General features: G+C 45.3%; 2 protein-coding genes across 3 annotated transcripts in view; one reads left to right on the forward strand and one right to left on the reverse strand.

Annotated features, from left to right (window-relative positions):
- The window catches only part of LOC123346295 (olfactory receptor 10A7-like), a 42,728-nt gene extending 42,069 nt beyond the window's left edge, over positions 1-659 (reverse strand). For both annotated transcript variants that reach the window (XM_044983628.1, XR_006572967.1), the window contains exon 1: positions 271-659. The gene's annotated coding sequence lies outside the window, so the exon portion shown is untranslated. The remainder of the gene's footprint in view (positions 1-270) is intronic.
- Positions 660-19,622: 18,963 nt separating this feature from the next.
- On the forward strand, positions 19,623-20,538 carry LOC123346968 (olfactory receptor 6N1-like). Its single transcript, XM_044984403.1, has one exon. The coding sequence runs from the start codon at positions 19,654-19,656 to the stop codon at positions 20,536-20,538; it is 885 nt and encodes a 294-aa protein (XP_044840338.1). The 5' UTR covers positions 19,623-19,653.

Genomic DNA, 20,538 nt, shown 5'->3' on the forward strand with positions numbered 1-20,538 from the left:
AAAACCAAACAAAATATAATTACCAAATACAATTGTAAAAAAAAAATAAAAAAATTCCAGCCAGTTGTCCTCAATAATGCCATGATGGAAATTCAGCCTAGTGGTAGAAAAATCCTGAGTTGGGCTGGAGAATTGGAGAAATTAATCTCCTAGTTGATTGAAACTAGGAGAGGAGCGATGGTGAAATTATTTCATTCTATGACAATGGAGACCATAGAAAAAGATAATGATTCAAATTTTAACCTAAAGGACTGGGAAAGGTTTGTTTACCTGATGTAAAACAAAGCTGAGTCTCTGTTGTGATCTCTGGACTCAGAAGTTTGGAGACCAGGCTACAGGATTCTTAGTCTGTCATCTAACCATACCTCTTTCATGTACTTCACTTCATTCGGTAAGAGAGCGGCAGATACTTGAAGGAACTCTCTAGTTCTGGTGAGATCCAAGGTACGTAGAGTTTTGTATCTCTTACCAGACAATGAATGTGTCTTCTGATTTGTTGTTCACCCTTCATATGAGAAGGTGAAGTCTCCCTTGATATATCTAATAATGAGTATCGTAGTGGGAAGAAAAATTAATAATCATATTTTTTTTCAACAGTGGAAACATCATTAATGGAGTGAGATCTCTAATCTGAAAGGGAAAGCAAACCCAAAGGATGTTTTCAGACCACTCTAGAACTATGGAAAAAACACCCCATTGGTTGAAGCAGGAGAATTTTAAAGGCCCAGTGTATCATTCCTTGTGCACCTCATCCACTAGAGGAACTATGAGGATCATAGAATCATAGAATCATAGAATTCAAGATCAGAAGGGACCATTATGATCATCTAGTCTGACCTCCTGCAAGATGCAGGCCACATAAGCCGATCCACCCACTCCTGAACTAATTCTCTCCCTTGACTCTGCTGTTGAATGCTCCAAATCATGATTTAAAGACTTCAAGTAGCAGATAATCCACCAGCAAGCGACCCCTGCCCCATGCTTCGGAGGAAGGCGAAAAACCTCCAGGGCCACTGCCAATATACCCTGGAGGAAAATTCCTTCCCGACCCCAGATATGGTGATCAGCTGAACCCCGAGCGTGTGGGCAAGACTCTCCAGCCAGACCCTCCGGAAAAGGCTAACAATATCCCAACATTGACCCTTTGTACTAATTACCAGTGTGGCACGTTATTGACCTATTGACTAAACCCGTTATCCTATCATACCATCCCCTCCATAAACTTATCCAGCTTAATCTTAAAGTCATGGAGGTCCTTCGCCCCCACTGTTTCCCTCAGTAGGCTGTTCCAGAATTGCACTCCTCTGATGGTTAGAAACCTTCGTCTAATTTCAAGCCTAAATTTCCTGACTGACAATTTATATCCGTTTGTCCTCGTGTCCACATTAGCACTGAGCTGAAATAATTCCTCTCCTTCCCTGGTATTTATCCCTCTGATATATTTAAAGAGTGCAATCATATCTCCTCTTATCCTTCTTTTGGTTAAGGAAAACAAACCGAGCTCCTCAAGTCTCCTTTCGTATGACAGGCTTTCCATTCCTCGGATCATTCTAGTGGCCCTTCTTTGTACCCGTTCCAGTTTGAATTCATCCTTCTTAAACATGGGAGATCAAAACTGCACACAATACTCCAAATGAGGTCTCACCAACGCCTTATATAACGGGACTAGCACCTCCTTATCTCTACTAGAAATACCTCGCCTAATGCATCCCAAGACCGCATTAGCTTTTTTAATGGCCACATCACATTGCCTACTCATAGTCATCCTACGATCAACCAGGACTCCTAGGTCCTTTTCCTCCTCTGTTACTTCCAACTGGTGCATCCCCAGCTTATAACTGAAATTCTTGTTAGTCATCCCTAAATGCATAACCTTACACTTCTCATTATTGAATTTCATCCTGTTACTAATACTCCAGTTTACAAGGTCATCCAAATCTCCCTGGAGGATATCCCGATCCTTTTCCGAATTGGCAATACCTCCCAACTTGGTGTCATCCGCAAACTTTATCAGCCCACTCCTACTTTTGGTTCCGAGGTCAGCGATAAATAGATTAAATAAAATCGGACCCAAAACTGAACCTTGAGGAACTCCACTGGTAACCCCCCTCCAACCCGACAGATCACCCTTCAATATGACCCTCTGCAGTCTCCCCTTTAATGGCCAGAAGTTAGAACATTCACATCCAGCCTGCGAGTTTTCAAAGCTGCCTAAGAGATTGGAAGCCCAAATCCCATTACATTTTAATGAGAATTGGATGTCCTATTCCTTGAGATAGCTTTGAACATCCAACTCCATCCTGTCTCCCACTTCCTCCTCATGCGACAGAGGGATGCACCAGCTGCCACCTGAAATGAGCTCAAGTCTCCATCCACATGGCCACCTTACAACCCTGTGAAATCCCCAAAGGGACTCAGGTGGCATGCCCAAATGAAGATTTATTAGGAAACCAGAGCCATGAGGGCTGAAAGAGGTCTACAGCTGCTGAGAGCTGTATCACATCACTCCCAGGGGCAGGAAAGCAGTGCTTGGTTCAGGGTATGGACTGAGGACAGAGTTTTATCTGTGGCTCCTCTCCAGGCACCAGCACGCCAAGCGTGTGCTTGGGGCGGCAAGCCACTGGGGGCGCTTTGCCAGTCACTGCGAGGGCGGCAGGCAGGCTGCCTTCGGTGGCTTGCCTGCAGAGGGTCCACTGGTCCTGCGGCTTCGGTGGACCCTCCACAGGCAAGCCGCCGAAGGCAGCCTGCCTGCCATGCTTGGTGCGGCAAAATGCCTAGAGCTACCCCTGTGTGTCTCTTGCCTTCCCTGCAATCTTGAAGACTGGTAGGTGAGCAGCGAGGCCAGGATCCTCAGGCCAGGATGGAGATGGACCAGGGCGGAAAAGGAAAGGATCCTGCTGGATCAAATGTGAAGAGAGGACAGAACCCTGAGATGCAAGAGGAATTTTCCATAAACAGGTCCAAGAGGGCAAGGTGCAGGCAGTGAGGCAGACCACAAAAAACAAAACAAGACAAAGGTGCTCAGGGTCTTAGAGCAAGGCAAGAACCCTGACCTGGCAGAAAAGCGAGAGCACAAGATGGGGAGCTGAGCCCAAAGTGTAACCCAAGCCAGTCCCAGACAGGAGGCCTGGCTCCCACTGAAAACTAGCAGCCCAGACAGTAACAGCAGCAAAACATAGGTAGGGAAATTGTGGCACACACTCCAGATCGATGGTTTGAGCCAGTTACCTGGGACCCACCTGTGATTTAGTGAGGACAACACCTGGGCCAATCAGCAATCTCCTGCTTTGGTCATCACCAGTGGATGGGAGCTGAGAGGGGTGTAACAAACACCCTGGAGTGTGTCTCTTCATCTTGATCACTGCTGCGTTTCTTAACTGGACACAGATTCCACCCCCTGCTGGTCACTATTGTGGTAGCCTCCTGCTACGGGAGAAGTACAAGTGTCATTTGCTGGACCTCATTCTACAAAAAGCATTTACCACATCTGCATGTTGAGATTCTCATTCCCAAAATGCTCCTACCTCTCCCAAATGCACAGGAGACATCTGAAGGGTCCTCAGGCTTGAGTGCTGTTGATCATTCATGGTCTCCTCTTATGAGGATAGACCACAGTCTTAAATGGACTTGTTAACAATCTCTTTGACTGAGTCTATATTCTTCCACAGTGTCATTGAGGATTTCTCAAAGCTAGGTCTGAAAACATTCAGGAAACATTTTGGTTAGGAAATTAGAGAAGGTACTTTTATAACTGGGGCCTTTATTGTCCAGCTGGGTTTGAAGTGTCTTTGCATGGTTGCAAAATGAAATGTGGACATTAAACTTTGGTGCCTTAGATGTTTCTGAGATCTTTGATTTCCTTCTTAGTATTTCCTCCACACACACACTATCAGCTCTTCCTCCCTACCTTTACCTGCACAGAGCACCTTCCAATAAAGCAGAACACTCAGAAAAAGCGTTGTGCGTGACCAAGTATTCATGGTTGGAGGGAGGGTAAGGCAGCTGTGAATAAGTTTGTACTGAGTCCCACCTCTCAATCCTAAATATCCTGGCACTGCACAGATGAGGGTCTTACATAGGAACTAATCCTTGACCACCTTAAATTTGGCTGAAATTTTCAAAGGAGCCCAAGGGAGTTAAGCATCCATATCCAACTGGGATTTGGGTGTGTAATTACCTTAGTCTCCTTTGGAAATCCCAGCCTTCCTGTTTGCCATTCAAGGTTATCATTTTGGCTATCACTTGAACTCAAGAGAACTTGCTCTACGAGATTTAGAAAAGAGCAAACTTGAGGCTATCTAAAACCATACAGAAGAGGAGAGTGGTTTGTGTAGAGGCACAATTTACACATGTACAGATGTGTGTACACACATCAATCTATGCAAATATTGTGGTATAGTCTGTGTAACCACTGTATTTGTGCATCACAGTGTATTGTCTATATTCCCTGAAGTTGGCATTTCTATCAGTAAATTTTCTTTCAGATGACAGCTGTTCTATTTTGACCTGAATTAAACTAGTGTTTTGGGGCATGAATAAGACCATCCACTTATATCTGATTACAGATCCCTGTAGGAGATTGTTGTTTCTTATCCAATTCCAAATTTTTAAATAAGTACAATTTGGTTCCAAAACTTTTTAATAAGGTCTCACTTCAACTCATCACCATACGGATAATTTTGTGTCTCCTCATGTGTCTTGACTTGTTTTTCCCCAAATGTAATTGCATTTAGAGAAACTGCCTAATGAGTCTCGGGGGTCGGGGGACGTTTCATATCATCATGAAGCTCTAGTTTACCTTTTGGAGTGATGACTGTGCAGTATGATGGTGCATTACAATCCACTGCTTTTTGCTAATATTCATCCTCTGCTGCCTTGTAATAGTTATTTCATGGAATAGCTGTCCATTATTAATTCCTGACAGTACTGTCATCTACCGGACACCTCAAAGAACAAATATCTTTTCCATTAGGAATCCTGAAGAGATATCTAGTGGCCAATATAGCTGACTATTTTTCTCCCTCCTTCCCCCTCATACACTTCTTGCCACCTAGTGGTCATTGTGAAGTATAACATCCCTTTCCTTGTGCTCTCCAATAAAACATTACGGGCCATATTCTACTCTGGTGTAAACTGCTGTAGCTCTGAAGGAGACAGTGGGCCAGATTCCCTGCTGGTGTACCTCAGCGTTGCCCCATTGAAATAAACAGAATTATTCAAGTTTTGCCAGAGCTGAGAATCTTGCTCTATAGCTGACCCTTTCTTATCCTGCATTTTCTGCACCCCTCTAGAGAGGTCTTTCTATAATGTATCAGCTGCTTTCCCACCCCCGAGATTCTGCTGACCTCTGACCTCCATTATGCATATCACTCATCCAGTACAGTATCCATGCTAAGTTGTCATCAGTAATCCTATGCAGCAGCAGTTAGACAGTATAGCTGTCCTTCCTTCCTTCCCAGGCTAAGGGCACATTTGCTTCCTGAATCTTCCACTTATTTGCTAGGTAGCCTGTGGAAAGTCACCTTGCTTCGCTGTACCTCTGTTTCCATTCCCACCTTTGCTCTGGTTTATCTATTTAGAATGTAAGGGAGGAGCAGGGGGGCTTCGGCTGAGGTGGGAAGCAAGGGGCTCAGGGGGGAAGTCAGAGGTGGGGGGGCTCTTGTTTAGGCAGGAGGGTGATAGGTTAGCTTGTAGGGATATTAAAGAAGGTTTATAGTAGAAATGAAAGTGATTCCCCATAAGAAGGTGTCAAGTGGGCAGGGCCAGTGCAAGGATACTTTGCACCCTAAGCAAAACTTCCACCTTGCGTTCCCCACCCCTCCCCCCAGAGCATCGATTATAAACTTTCAAAAATGAATACTGCATAATTTGGCATTGTTCATTAGAATTAATACACATTCAGCTTGAAAATTTATTAATTTCATTATTTAGTCTACATATTTAATGAAAATAAATGAATAACCTGACAAGTTGTGGGGCTGGCTGGCTTCAGGCAGGGGGTGTGCGGCAGGGGTTGGCTGGAGACAAGGGGGTGCAGGGCTGGCTGGAGGCAGGGGAGGAGTGTGGGGTTGGCTACAGGCAGGGCAGGGTGATGCAGCAGGGGCTGGCTGGAGGCAGGGGGTGTGGGGCTGGCTGGAGACAGGGGTGTGGGGCTGGCTGGAGGCAGGGCGGGGGGGTGCAGCAGGGGCTGGCTGGAGGCAGGGCAGGGGGGGTGCAGCAGGGGCTGGCTGGAGGCAGGGTGTGGGGGTGCAGCAGGGGCTGGCTGCGGGCAGGGGGTGTGGGGCTGGCTGGAGGCAGGGCAGGGGGTGCAGTGGGGGCTGGCTGCAGGCAGGGTGGCGGGTACCAGGGCCATCCCTAGATATTCTGGGGCCCTACGCAGGCTTTCGTGGGGGGGGGCAGGCCTTGGGGGAGGCTGGCTTTGAGGGCAGGGGGAACCACTCCCCCACACTCCCCGGTGGCGCGACTGGGGCCGGGCCTCTGTGTATGCAGACCCAGCCCTGCTGCAGAGCTCAGGGGAGTGGGGGCAGAGCTGAGCGGGGGGGCGGGGGCTGGGGAAGAGCCCGAGCAGCAGGGAGCAGTGCAGCGCCCCCGGCGGCCAGAGGAGAAATGACATCACTTCCCGGCCAGCTGGAGCTGATCAAAGCCGCAGCACCGGGTGAGCATCCCAGACATTTCGGGCACCGCTTTTTGGCGCCCTCAAATCTTTGCGACCTAGGCAGCTGCCTAGTTTGCCTAATGGTTGCACCGGCCCTGCAAGTGGGAACAACCAGCTGACCCCCGGAGGGCAAACTGGAATCCACCCCACCATCTCAAAGGATGAGAAAAACAAACATCTGACAGCATGGAGCCATCAGGAATGTGCCATCTACTGACTGATTCAGCAACAGCAGGATGAGGCAATTCCCATAGACGGACATAGGAATAAATCCCTATAAAAATGGACTCTAAAGACTAAGAACTTTGAGTCTCTGGTTCTGCTACCACCCCCCAGGAGCATCAGGTGCGCATCTGACACAGACTCAGCTCCACTCTCATGGACAGGATACCTGGCCAGTATTCTGTCATGAACAACTCCCAGGCTGGTAACTATAACATCTATACAGAACCTGAATGGATGATTGTGTGAATGAATATATATATATAAGAAAAAAGTAAGTGATAGGAATAAGTAGTCAAACAATGTTGTTTACTGTTATCTTTTGTTTTATTATTATGTTTACAATAAATGTGACATAAATGTCTTATCCCCTTTAATAAGATCCTGATGGTTTTTATTTTATTGGTATAACAAGGTCGGGGTGAGAGATGGCGGCTCAGGCTGAGGTGGGAAGCGAGGAGTGTGGGGGATTAGGCTGATGCGGGAAGTGAGAGGCGGGGGGGTGTGCGCTCAGGCAAAGGCAGGTAGCCCTGAGGCAGGTGGTGAGAGACAGGTCACACTGAAGTGGGAGGTGGGAGATGGAGGGGATGAGGTGAGACACATGGGGCTGTGGCTGAGGTGGGAAGCCAGAGGCAGGAGCAGGAGGTGAGAGAGATGGGGGATCTCTCTGAGGCAGGAAGTGCTGAGGAGGGGAGAGTGAGAGACAGATGGGCTCTAGCAAAGGTGGGGGCACTGAGGAAAGGCCTCAGGGTGAATTACAGGAGATCAGACTGAGGTGGGGCACGCTGAGGAAGGTCCTGGAAATGGGAGATAGGAGCTCCGGGTCAGGCAGAGTGGAAGGGCTCTGGCTGAGGTGGGGTGCACTCAGGCAGGGGACAACTATGGCTAAGGGAGCTGTCTTGGGGCTAGAATTTCAGGTTGTCTGCCAACCCGGGAAATACAATTGGTTCATGCTCAGTTTGAGCTGAGGACATGGAGTCTGCTCAGAACTGTCTTAAGGCTCCCTTAATGCTCACACACTCTCTCTCTGATGCACCTTCCAGAACACTGGATATGAGAAGCTGGATATGAGTCAACAGTGTGCTCTTGTTGCCAAGAAGGCTAACGGCATTTTGAGCTGTATAAGTAGGGGCATTGCCAGCAGATCGAGGGACATGATCATTCCCCTCTATTCGACATTAGTGAAGCCTCATCTGGAGTACTGTGTCCAGTTTTGGGCCGCACACTACAAGAAGGATGTGGAAAAATTGGAAAGAGTCCAGCGGAGGGCAACAAAAATGATTAGGGGGCTGGAGCACATGACTTATGAGGAGAGGCTGAGGGAACTGGGATTGTTGAGCCCGACAATCTAGCCAGCTTTCTAACCACCTTATAGTCCATTCATCAATTCCATGTCTCACCAACCTGATTACCTTCTATGATGAGATAACTGGCTCTGTGGATATGGGGAAAGCAGTGGATGTGATATATCTTGACTTTAGCAAAGCTTTCGATACAGTCCCCCACTGTATTCTTGCCAGCAAGTTAAAGAAGTATGGATTGGATCAATGGCTCGATGTCAGGTTGGCAGCCGGTATCAAGCGCAGTGCCCCAGGGGTCAATCCTGGGGCTGGTTTTGTTCAACATCTTTATTAATGATCTGGATGATGGGATGAAGTGCAGCCTCAGCAAGTTCGGAGATGACACTAAGCTGTGGGGAGAGGTAGATATGCTAGAGGGTACGGATAGGATCCAGAGTGATCTAGACAAATTGGAGGATTGGGCCAAAAGAAATTTGATGAGGTTCAACAAGGACAAGGGGAGAGTCCTACACTTAGGAGAGAAGAATCCCATGAACCGCTACAGGCTGGGGACCGAATGGCTAGGCAGCAGTTCTGCAGAAAAGGACCTGGGGATTACAGTGGATGAGAAGCTGGATATTAGTCAGCAGTTTGGCCTTGTTTCCAGGAAGGCCAATGACATATTGGGCTGTATTAGTAGGAGCATAGCCAGCAGATCAAGGGAAGTAATTATTCCCCTCTATTCAACACTGGTGAGGCCACACCTGGAGTATTGTGTCCAGTTTTGGTCCCTCCACTACAGAAGGGATGTGGACAAATTGGAGAGCATCAAGCAGAGGGCAACGAAAATTATCAGGGGGCTGGATCACATGATTTATGAGGAGAGGCTGAGGGAACTGGGGTTATTTAGTCTGCAGAAGAGAAGAGTGAAGGGGATTTGATAGCAGCCTTCAACTACCTGAAGAGGGGTTCCAAAAAGGATGGAGCTAAGCTGTTCTCAGTGGTGGCAGATGACAGAACAAGAAACAATGGTCTCATTGTTTATGAGAAGGTCATGCAAGACAGTATCAAAAGCCTTACTAAAGTCAAGATATACCACATCTACCGCTTCCCCCCATCCACAAGGCTTGTTACCCTGTCAAAGAAAACTATCAGGTTGGTTTAACATGTTTGGAATGTCAGGGATTGGATATTTGCATGACTAATCCATGGGGAGAGGGATAGCTCAGTGATTTGAGCATTGGCCTGCTAAACCCAGGGTTATGAGTTCAATCCTTGAGGAGGCCACTTAGGGATCTGGGGCAAAAAATGGTTCTGCTAGTGAAGGCAGGGGGCTGGATTCAATGACCTTTCAGTCTCTTCCAGTTCTAGGAGATTGGTGTATCTCCAATTATTACCTAATGTTCAGAGTTATCCTAATTAATGATAACCAACATTCTGGGAAAAGATACTAAACCTCATGCTTCAGAACTTGAGCCAATCTCTGAGTATTAGAGATCCAGGTGAGAGCTATAAGGGGGGCAGATTATCCCACCTCTGCCTCCTGTGGCGTTCTTACACCTTCCTCTTAAACATCTGAGTCTGGCCACTGTCAGGATATTGGACTAGATGGATCTTGTGGCTGATCCAGTCTAGCAATTCCTATGTTCCTATGGAAACAGAACATTGTGCTTCCCACCTCTCTGGTGGCTTCCCACTAGTTCTCCCAGTCCGGTATGTTCTGTTCCGTTGGGAGAGGCAGGAATCTCTCAGAAATGAGACTCCAACACACAGAATGGTCAAGACCCCGTAGGGCACATCCCAGGAACCACACTGGAACTATAGAGAAGCTATTGCAATAGCTATTAGGATGCAGCCCAGGGGGCTGTTGCATGGAAAATATGTGAAGTTAGTTCATGATGCAACAGCATTAAAGAGAATCACAGCTATACTTGTCAGAGAGGTGATACAGAGAATTACCCTGCCTTGCCTAGCTCCCACTCACTGGTGATGACCCAGCTTTCACCCTTAGGGTCCTGGGCTGAAAGTATTGTGTGGGGGAAGGTCCTTGCATGCTAGTCCTGCTCCTGATGTATGGGCTGAGATCCCTAAAAGGAGGATTCTGGCATGTTGTCTGTGGCCATCTCTGTTCCAGGACTGGTGTATATAGTATAAAAACAAACACGTTATGCTAAGAAACTACCCAGACTCCACATCACTGGTTTTCCAATGGGAAACCAATTTGCAAGACCCTGAATTCTGCTGCCTCTCAGCAGAAGGGTGAGAATAGTGTTAAATAAACAAACATTAGTAATTACTGATAACATCAAAGTTGCTTGGGAGAAATATTTCCATTGAGGGTGTGAGTGGGAGAGAGATATTCTTTCATCCAAATCTTTCACATGCAAACTATGGAATACATTTACTTTACATTCAGTGTCCTGTGTGTCTGTTAAACTGTGCGGCTTCAGCACCCAATCTGGCAGGCTTGAGTTAGCTGAGACATTGTTTCTTATGCAATTGTTCCACTGAAGGCAATGGGACAACTGACATGAGTAAAGATTGCTGAGTAGTCTCAGTCTCTGCATGGCCATGCACTCCAGGGGCACTACATTATATTTCAGCCATGCAGAGCAATGACCTCATACAGCTGGTAGCAGAAAGGCGATTCCTCTGGGCGAGGGAGGTTGGTTGCATCAGGACAGTTGTTTGTACTGTCTGCACAGAAAACACAGCGCTAACTCCCCAGGCTCAACCTTTTCAGAGGTGGAATCACAGGAGATGCAGCCTTCCATGCACTCTGTAAATGGAGGAGGAAGAACATGTTCTAAGACAGATCGCAGCAGCTGCTTGTCTATTCAGGTTAATGCAAGTGTCTTTGCTGAGCAGATCCAGTTTCTACTGAATGATGAGACCCAATTACCTCAGTGGCAGAAATCGAGTCCTGGCCACCAAACCCTGAGAAATAAGAGGTCATCATTCAAAACTTGAGCTGTCCTGTGATTACAGGTGAGCACCCTCTTCCTGATTGCGTTTCTATACCGCCTTCCAAATGTGTTTTGTGAATATTGTTTGCAGTGTTGCTGTAACCATGTTAGTCCCAGGATATTAGAAACACAAGGTGGGTGAGGTGATATCTTTTACTGGACCAACTCTGGTTGGAGAGAGAGATAAGTTCTCTAGCTCTCAAAAGCTTGTCCCTCTCACCAGCAGAAGTTGATCCAATAAAAGATATTACCTCACTCACCTTGTCTCTGTGAATATTAGCAGTTTTAGCCACACCTTTCCACAGCAGTGCCAGTCGGTGTTAATAGCACCATTTAACAATGGGGAAATTGAGATATATGCCTTGTGACAGGTCCTCAGCTAAGGATCTGGCTCAGGATAAGTAGGGTGAAGCCTGGAATAGAATAATGGAAATCAAAACTAAGTGAAGCTAATAAAAAGGAACATTAAAATGGCATGTTAGGTGGGTAAAGTATAAGAATGAAATTAGGAGGATGAGAGGGAATTTGGAAAACAAATGGTTTTAGTTAAAAGTAAATAACAAAAACTGTTTCACTATATCTAAGTCATGGGTTGCAAGAGAATCCATGAGTCAGCTGAACCCAGGGAATAAACAAGATATAGACATTGCTTAGGTGCTATGGTTGAGATTTTTAAGCCACCTAGGAATTGGGTGTCCTAATCTCCTATTAGAATTAATGTTGCAATCCTATAGACAGTTTGACAACCTCCTCTCAAATGATTTATTTGTATTGATCTTCACCTAAAAGTGTTACAAGTTATCTGTGCCAGGTCAACTTTTTTCAGGGAACAGCCTGTCAGAGGCTGAAATATCAAAAGAGCAGATTATTGAACTAACTGGAATTTGGGATTTCTCTGTATCGCTCTAGGAGAATGTAGTAATATAGGAATTGCTTGATTAGAACAGACGCAAGAGCCATCCTGTCCAGTATCGTTCTGTGAGAGCAGGCAGTACTAGATGTTTGAGAGGCAAATGTAAGAACACTGCAATAGCAGTTCTGGGATAATCTCCCCTCACATGTGTCATATTGGTCTATAATAGTTAGTTTTGGAATGGTTATTAAACCTCATGGTTTGGAGGTTAACCCAATCTCTATTGTTGCCATTATTATGATAACTCTGGATATTTATATGACTATCAGGAACATCCAATCTCTTCTGGAATCTAGTTAAGTCCTTCATATCAATGACTTCCTGTGGCAGTGAGTGTGATGCTCCCAATGGGGATGCAAGAGTGTGAGTGCCAAACTCAGGGCAGACTGTTACAAACTAGGACACAAACCCCTCATTGGTTGTCAGGTCTAAACTTAGATTTCACCGACCAACTGCGCCAAGTGCAAACTCCTCAGGCACTTTAACAGCCTTGACAGAATCCTCCCAGAAAGTCTTCTTGGCTGCACCGCTCTGTGCTGCCACCCAGGTGAGTGTATCTGTGTTACACAGCCCCTTATGCCAACGATCACAGCAATATTCAACAAAGAGTTCTGTGGCACCTTATAGACTCACAAACATATTGGAGCACGAGCTTTCATGGGTGAATACCCACTTCGTCGGATGCAAGCAATATTCAGATTACTCCTGACTTCCCCCAGGTCAATTGCACTTTAGGTCTCACACCAAAGATGATGTTTGGAGCCAATCCTACAGTGAACTACTGTATAGGAAGATTTATTAAATAGGAAAAGGAAATGAGAGTTATTTACAAGGTTAAAGCAAGAAAACAGACCCATGAATGAGTCACAGTCTCAGATTTTAAAAGGTAATACAGGCTTCTCTCAGCAGCAAGCTGTATTTGACCTTTAGGACTAACCCGGGCTAAGCAGCAGGCATCGCTTGCGAATGCCTAGAAACACACTGCCCCGAGCATCCAAGCAGCCTAGAGATCCCTAGATCCTTTTGCTTGCAGTTTTTATCCCCCTCCCGCCATCTGCTCTGAGCTGCAAACTAAATCTACTCACATGAATCATCTTCATAGGGAGGAGAGCAGAACAATAAGTCCAGTGGTAGGCAACCTATGGCGAGCTGATTTTCAGCGGCATTCACACTGCCCAGGTCTTGGCCAGTGGTCTGGGGGGATCTGCATTTTAATTTAATTTTAAATGAAGTTTCTTAAACATTTTAAAAACCTTATTTACTTTACATACAACAGTAGTTTAGTTATATATTATAGACTTATAGAAAGAGACCTTCTAAAAACATTAAAATGAATGACTGGCACACAAAACCTTAAATCAGAGTGAATAAATGAAGACTCAGCACCCCCCTTCAGAAAGATTGCCAACCCCTGCTCTAGTCCTTTTGTTGATTGTTTCTCAATCTTGTTGTAGGGAGTTTCCAGTTGTAATATCCACCCATAGCCCACCCGGTATTAGGGTGACCAGATGTCCCGATTTTATAGGGACAGTCCTGATATTTGGGACTTTGTCTTACCCCCCATTCCCTGTCCTGATTTTTCACACTTGCTATCTGGTCATCCTAACTGGTACTGATGGGTTTCCTTTTTCAGACAAGGCTTAAGTTCTGTGGAAGAGCAACTTTTCACACGCATTAACTTCCCTCTCCTGTGTGATGATTCATACTCACAGACGCTCACTACAACCGCTCAAATATTAAATTACAATATAGAACCGACATTACAGGGGAGATTGATGCAGGCAGCAACTGACAAGCATTCAACAGAGTCCAAACATTAAACATTTTGTTATAATTCTAGAACCGATTTTATCAATATTAACCCACAAGTGAGCCAGACTGATTCCACCTTTGTATCTGTTAGTGTCCTGCTGAAACAGGGGGGACCTTGGCATGAGCTAGAACTTGGTCTGCCAGCATCACAGTGAGTGCCACAGTTTAATTATACATTGGATGAACAAGTATTGCATTTTCTAGATTTTAAGTTGCCCACCTTTAAATTTTGTTGTTATGTCCCCCTTATTCTTGAAGTAAAGGGAAGGGAAAAGAGAAGTTCACCATTCTACACTTCTCCCAGTTTCTGCAGAAAGAGGAGCGACAAGAACCACAGCTGAGGATCCTGAGTCCTGGCCGCTGAACCCTGAGAAACAAGAGCTCATCACTTCAAGCTTGGGCTGTTCTGTGGTTACAGGTGAGCACCATCTTCCTGACTGCATTTCTATACCACCTTCTAAACAGGGGCATGAATGTGATTTGTGAATATTAGAGGGACAAGGTGGGTGAGGTAATATCTTTTATTTGACCAACTTGTGGTGGTGAATGAGAGAAGCTTTTGAGCTACACAGAGCTCTTCTTCAGGTGAATATTAACACTTTTAGCCTCACCTTCCCATCGCAGAGCCAGTTAGCGTTCATAGCACCTTTTCACAGAGATGTAGCGTGAGATCCATGTCTTGTTACAGGTCCTCAGTTGAGGATCTGCCCCACTGACACAAATGGCACTACTTTGATTTACACCAGCTGAGGATCCAGCTCAGTGTGAGCCCCAATCATAGAATCATGGAATCAAGGAACTGGAAGGGATCTTGAGAGGTCATCTAGTCCAGTCCCCTTTATTCAAGGCAGTACTAAGTATTATCTTCACCATCCCTGACAGTTGTTTGTCCAACCTGCTCTTGAAAATCTCCAATGATGGAGATTCCACAACCTCCCTAGACAATTTATTCCAGTGCTTAACCACTCTGACAGTTAGAAAGTTTTTTCCTAATGTACAGCCTAAACTGTCCTTGCTGCAATTTAAGCCCATTGCTTCTTGTCCTATCCTCAGGGGTTGTAGCAACCTCTTCCTTGTAGCAACCTTTTACGGACTTGAAAACAGTTATTATGTCCCCTCTCAGTCTTCACTTATCCAGACTAAACAAACCCAATTTTTTCAATCTTCCCTCATAGGTCTTGTTTCCTAGACCTTTAATCATTTTTGTTGCTTTTCTCTGGACTTTCTCCAATTTGTCCACATCTTTCCTGAAATGTGGCACCCAGAACTAGACACAATACTCCAGTTGAGGCCTAATCAGCATGGAGTAGAGCGGAAGAATTGCTTCTTGTGTCTTGCTTACAACACTCCTGCTAATACATCCCAGAATGATGTTTGCTTTTTTTGCAACAGCGTTACACTGATGACTCATATTTAGCTTGTGATCCACTATGACACCCCAATCCCTTTCCGCAGTACTCCTTCCTTCCACAGTCATTTCCCATTTTGTATGTGTGCAACTGATTGTTCTTTCCTAAGTGGAGTACTTTGCATTTGTCCTTATTGAATTTCATCCTATTTACTTAAGACCATTTCTCCAGTTTGTTCTGATTATTTTGAATTTTAATCCTATCCTCCAAAGCACTCGCAACCCCTCCCAGATTGGTATCATCCGTAAACTTTATAAGCATATTCTCTATGCTATTATCTAAATCATTGATGAAGATATTGAACAGAACCGGACCCAGAACCGATCCCTGCAGGACCCTACTCGTTATGCCCTTCAAACATGACTGTGAACCACTGATAACTACTCTCTGGGAATGGTTTTCCAACCAGTTTTGCACCCACCATATATGGAGTAGCTCCATCTAGGTTGTATTTCCCTAGTTTGTTTATGAGAAGATCATTCAAGACAGTATCAAAGGCTTGCTAAAGTCAAGATATACCATATCTATTACTTCCCCGCTATCCACAAGGCTTGTTACCCTGTCAAAGAAAACTATCATGTTGGTTTGACATGATTTGTTCTTGACAAATCCATGCTGACTGTTACTTATCACCTAATTACCTTCTAGGTGTTTGCAAATTGATTGCTTAATTATTTGCTCCATTATATTTCTGGGTACAGAAGTTAAGCTGACTAGTCTGTAATTCTCTGGGTAGTCCTTATTTCCCTTTTTATAGATGGGCACTATATTTGCCCTTTTCCAGTCTTCTGGAATATCTTCTGTCTTCCATGACTTTTCAATGGGGTGGCGAGTGGTGATAGAGTCTTACTAGCCCGGATCACACATGCCAGATTATTTCTAGACTCTGAGTTCAGGGACAGCGTCTTCCTGATATTCCTGGTGATGTACATGGCAACTGTGGCCAGGAACACCCTCATCGTGGTGCTTGTTGTGGCTGATCAGCATCTTCATACCCCCATGTACTTCTTCCTGTGGAATTTGTCCTGCTTCGAGACCTGCTCCACCGCAATCATCCTGCAAAGGATTCTGGCCAGTCTCCTGACTGGGGACAAAACCATCTCAGTCAATGGCTGCATCACGCAACTGTATTTCTTTGCTTTTGTGGCATATACAGAATGCTATCTCCTAGCAGCGATGTTTTATTATCAGTATTTACCGACACATAACCCCCTGAACTATTCAACTCTTATGAATACCAGGTTTTACCTCCAATTGGCTTATGGCTCCCTGTTAAATGTTGGGTTTTGGTGTGTTTTTGTTTTTTGTTTGTTTGTTTTTGGCTATTACCATCTTTGTCTTATTGCTATCACAGTTAATATTCTGTGGCCCAAATGAAAATGACCATTTCTATTGTGATGTCATCCAACTGATGGAACTCTACTGCAGTGACACCCAGCAAGTTATATTGATGGATTTCATATTAGTCTCTGTATTCACCCAATCAGTAAATGTGGCTTTCACAAAAACCTGCAGCTATACCTACATAATAATGTAACTTGAGGTTTTCAAGACTGCCTGGGTGCTTTGAGCAATCAGCCCCCATTAAAATTAAGCTGAAAACTCTCTTTGTAAATCTTAGCACTCAGTGTTTCCCATCTCAGTGGAAGGACCAGGGACAGAGGTGGCCATAACCAGGTTCTCATCATGGAATTATTAATTGGGCACTAGGCAGAATGGAAACAAAATTTTAACCAATATTTTAGATCTGTAAAAAAGCCATTTTTGATCAAAATAAATGTTAGGAAAATAAAAATAGTAATTCCCTGTGCAGCATAGATGGGGACGTAAGCCTGGGAAATCTGCCACCACTGAAATTGTGCTTATTGCCAGCATAGCCCTCTGCAAATCAACCACCTTCACTGTGCTCACAGGCCAGAGGCAAACAACCAGGCCCCAGCAGTGACCTCTGGACACTTCACCAGGAACAGCTTCATAGCTCTTATCTGGGCTACACCCGGCTGTGACCAGCTCCGGCAAAGCCACAGCACCAGGCTCACTGGGCCCTTAGAGGCGGGGAGGTTGGGTAACCACAGAGAAGTAGATGCACATGCCAGGTCCAAAGGGACTGTCCAGACCTAGATAGGGTTTTGCCAGGGCACACAGAGATCTGAGGCTAATTCTGCAGTTCAGTCTGTCAAACGGTCACTGACTAGGGACTCTTCCTACAGCCCTGCAGGGCAGCAGCTGCTCTTCTGTCACCAGCTGCACAGAGAAGTTCAAAGGGAGGGGACCTGTTACAATGAGTGTCCCCAAAACTCACTGCAACAAGCACATGTCCCGAGAGGGATAGTTCTCAGGGCACAGTGTCTAGTCAGCCCCAGGTGCCTTACTCAGCTCTGCTACATGCAGGGCCCTCTCCTCGGGACGTGATGCAACCTATGGCGAGAGGAAGCAGCTGCCACCTACCGGGCAGAACCCCTGTGATGCCTAACATGGCAGTGCTGGCTCAGTCACTGAGAGCACATCAGGGCTTGGCCAGAGGTAGAAGAGCTGGGCAATGGTGATGATGGTAGGGGTCCAACACTGTGGAAAGGATTTTCCAAGGGACCTAATGGTGTTAGGAACCCAAATCACTTTGAAATGGGAGTTGGACTCTTAACTTCCTTAGACGCCTCTGAGAATCTCAGCCTGGAGAGCAATGGGGATTTGTCACGGTAGATTCAATCTATGTATTTCCATTGGAAGCAGACTCCACATCAACACAAATGCACTGGATGGATGGGAAACCCCTGCTAATGCTTTGAAAACCACTGTTGTTGTACGTTGTCTCGTAGTCACTAATGTTGCAGTCATGATGTTGTGTGATTTGGTTCCTAGTGGCTATAATTTGGAACAGCACACACCCGGCAGTGAGTAAGGAATGAGGAGAGATGAGATTATGCTGTGTAGGGCCACTAGAGGGCAGAGGCATGGGACAGGTGTAGTGGTGCTGCCCAGTGAACAGCAGCCAAGGAGGAAGAGCAAGAAAGGAGATGTTGTGCTGCCAAATGACCAACCGAGGGAAGTGGAAAGGGAAGTGAAGCTGTATCATGGTGTATAAGTGGTGAGTAAAGAGCACTAAAGAGAAAAGGACCTCGATGCTATGTAATGAACTGTGGGTAGTAGCAGATGTTGAGTAGTGAGAAATGGGCTTTTATACTGAATAATGGGCACCAGGTGACATAAGAGCTAAGAATGGGAAAGCGAAAAGAAGAATACACTACAGGATAGCAGAGTAATAGGCTGTCATGCTGAGAAATGGACACTAGATGGCAGCAGAGTACAGGAAGTGAAGGAGGGAGGAGGGTCAGAAATACTTTACTATCTGGAAAAAAAATGCTGCTATTAACCATCTTAATTTAAATGAAACAAGCAAAGAAACACTTTCCTCACCTTGTAACATCTTTTTTTTTATGTTCCCTTTATTTTTTTAGTAGTTTATGTTTGACACAGTACTGTACTGTATTGGCGGGTTTGGGGGATTTTTTGGTCTTTACTGCTGCCTTATTGCGTAGTTCCGGTTCCAAATGAGGTGTGTGGTTGACTGGTCAGTTCGTAACTCTGAGGTTCTACTGTACATTATAACAGCCCATCACCTTGGACAGGCATCTTCCAAAAATGTAGGCTGGTGTTTGTCCATGATCTAAAATATTTTCCACAAAGGATCCTTAGACTAAAAAATGATGTAGAATAGACTTGTATAATTAAGAGTCACACAGAGCATTGTTAGCTACAAAGCTTTGGAGGACAAAATGAACCAAGTGGGAGAAAGGTTGAAGTGGGACCATATTGAAAAGCATGAAGAAAGAATACAAATATGAGAGAGCATTTACACTTATTAAATTGAAGGGGAAGCCCATTTTCCAAACGTAGATCACATGCACCAGCTCATCTCTTCAGGTAACTGCAGGTCTCTTTAATGAGAAAGTCCTGTTTCTGCAGAATGATGAAAGACAAGAACCTCAGTGGAACCAGAGTCCTGTCTGCCAAACCCTGGAGAGCTCTGCATAGCCGAAAACTTGTCTCTCACCAACAGAAGTTGGTCCAATAAAAGGTTTTACCTCACCCATCTTCTCTCAAACCCTGAGAAATAAACAGAGATTTCTGGCACTTTGCTCTGAACTCTAAAATTAAGCCTTAAAATTTCAGCGTGTAAGCAGGACAGGAAGGGGAGTTTCCAAATATTTATGGAATTAATTCATGAGACTTAACTAACTTTGAACTCTATGTTCTTCCAATTCAATTGCACAGCTTGATTTATTGTTCCTGGACTCAAACCATGGCAGACAGAGACTGGAGAAACCAAACGGCCATCACAGAATTCATCATCCTGGGATTTGGGGATCTCCCTGACCTGAAAATTCTTCTCTTCCTGATGTTCCAAGTGATCTACATGGCAACCGTGGCTGGGAACACCCTCATCGTGGTGCTCATTGTGGCTGACCAGCACCTTCACACCCCCATGTACTTCTTCCTGGGCAACTTGTCCTGCTTGGAGACCTGCTACACCTCAACCATCCTGCCCAGGTTGCTGGCCAGTCTGCTGACGGGGGACAAAACCATCTCAGTCAGTGGCTGCTTCACACAACTGTATTTCTGTGGTTCTCTGGCATGTACAGAATGCTATCTCCTAGCAGCGATGTCTTATGATCGGTATTTAGCGATATGTAAACCCCTGCACTATTCAACTCTTATGAATAGCAGGTTTTGCCTCCAATTGGCTGCTGGGTCATGGTTAAATGGTTGTTTGGCTTTAATTATCTTAATCTCATTCCTATCACAGTTATTATTCTGTGGCCCGAATGAAATTGACCATTTCTATTGTGATCCCATCCCACTGATGGAACTCTCTTGTAGTGACACCCACCAGGTCATAGTGCTAGATTTCATAATAGTCTCTGTATTCACTGGGCCTCCATTCCTACTAACCCTGACATCCTATGTGTGTATCATTGCCACCATCCTGAAAATCCCTTCCACCATTGGGAGGCAAAAGGCCTTTTCCACCTGCTCCTCCCACCTCATTGTGGTGACAATTTTCTATGGAACCATAATGATTGTCTACATGCTACCGAAACGTGATACACTGAGAGACCTGAACAAAGTGCTCTCTCTTTGCTACACAGTCCTGACTCCCCTGGTAAACCCTCTCATCTACAGCCTGAGAAACAGAGAGGTCAAGGAAGCCTTGAGCAAAGCAGTCAGTAAATGTGGCTTTCACAAAAATGTGCAGAGACTCCAAGATAATAACTTAGCTTGA

This window comes from Mauremys mutica, chromosome 12 (assembly GCF_020497125.1).
Source record: "Mauremys mutica isolate MM-2020 ecotype Southern chromosome 12, ASM2049712v1, whole genome shotgun sequence".
Taxonomy (NCBI): domain Eukaryota; kingdom Metazoa; phylum Chordata; order Testudines; family Geoemydidae; genus Mauremys; species Mauremys mutica.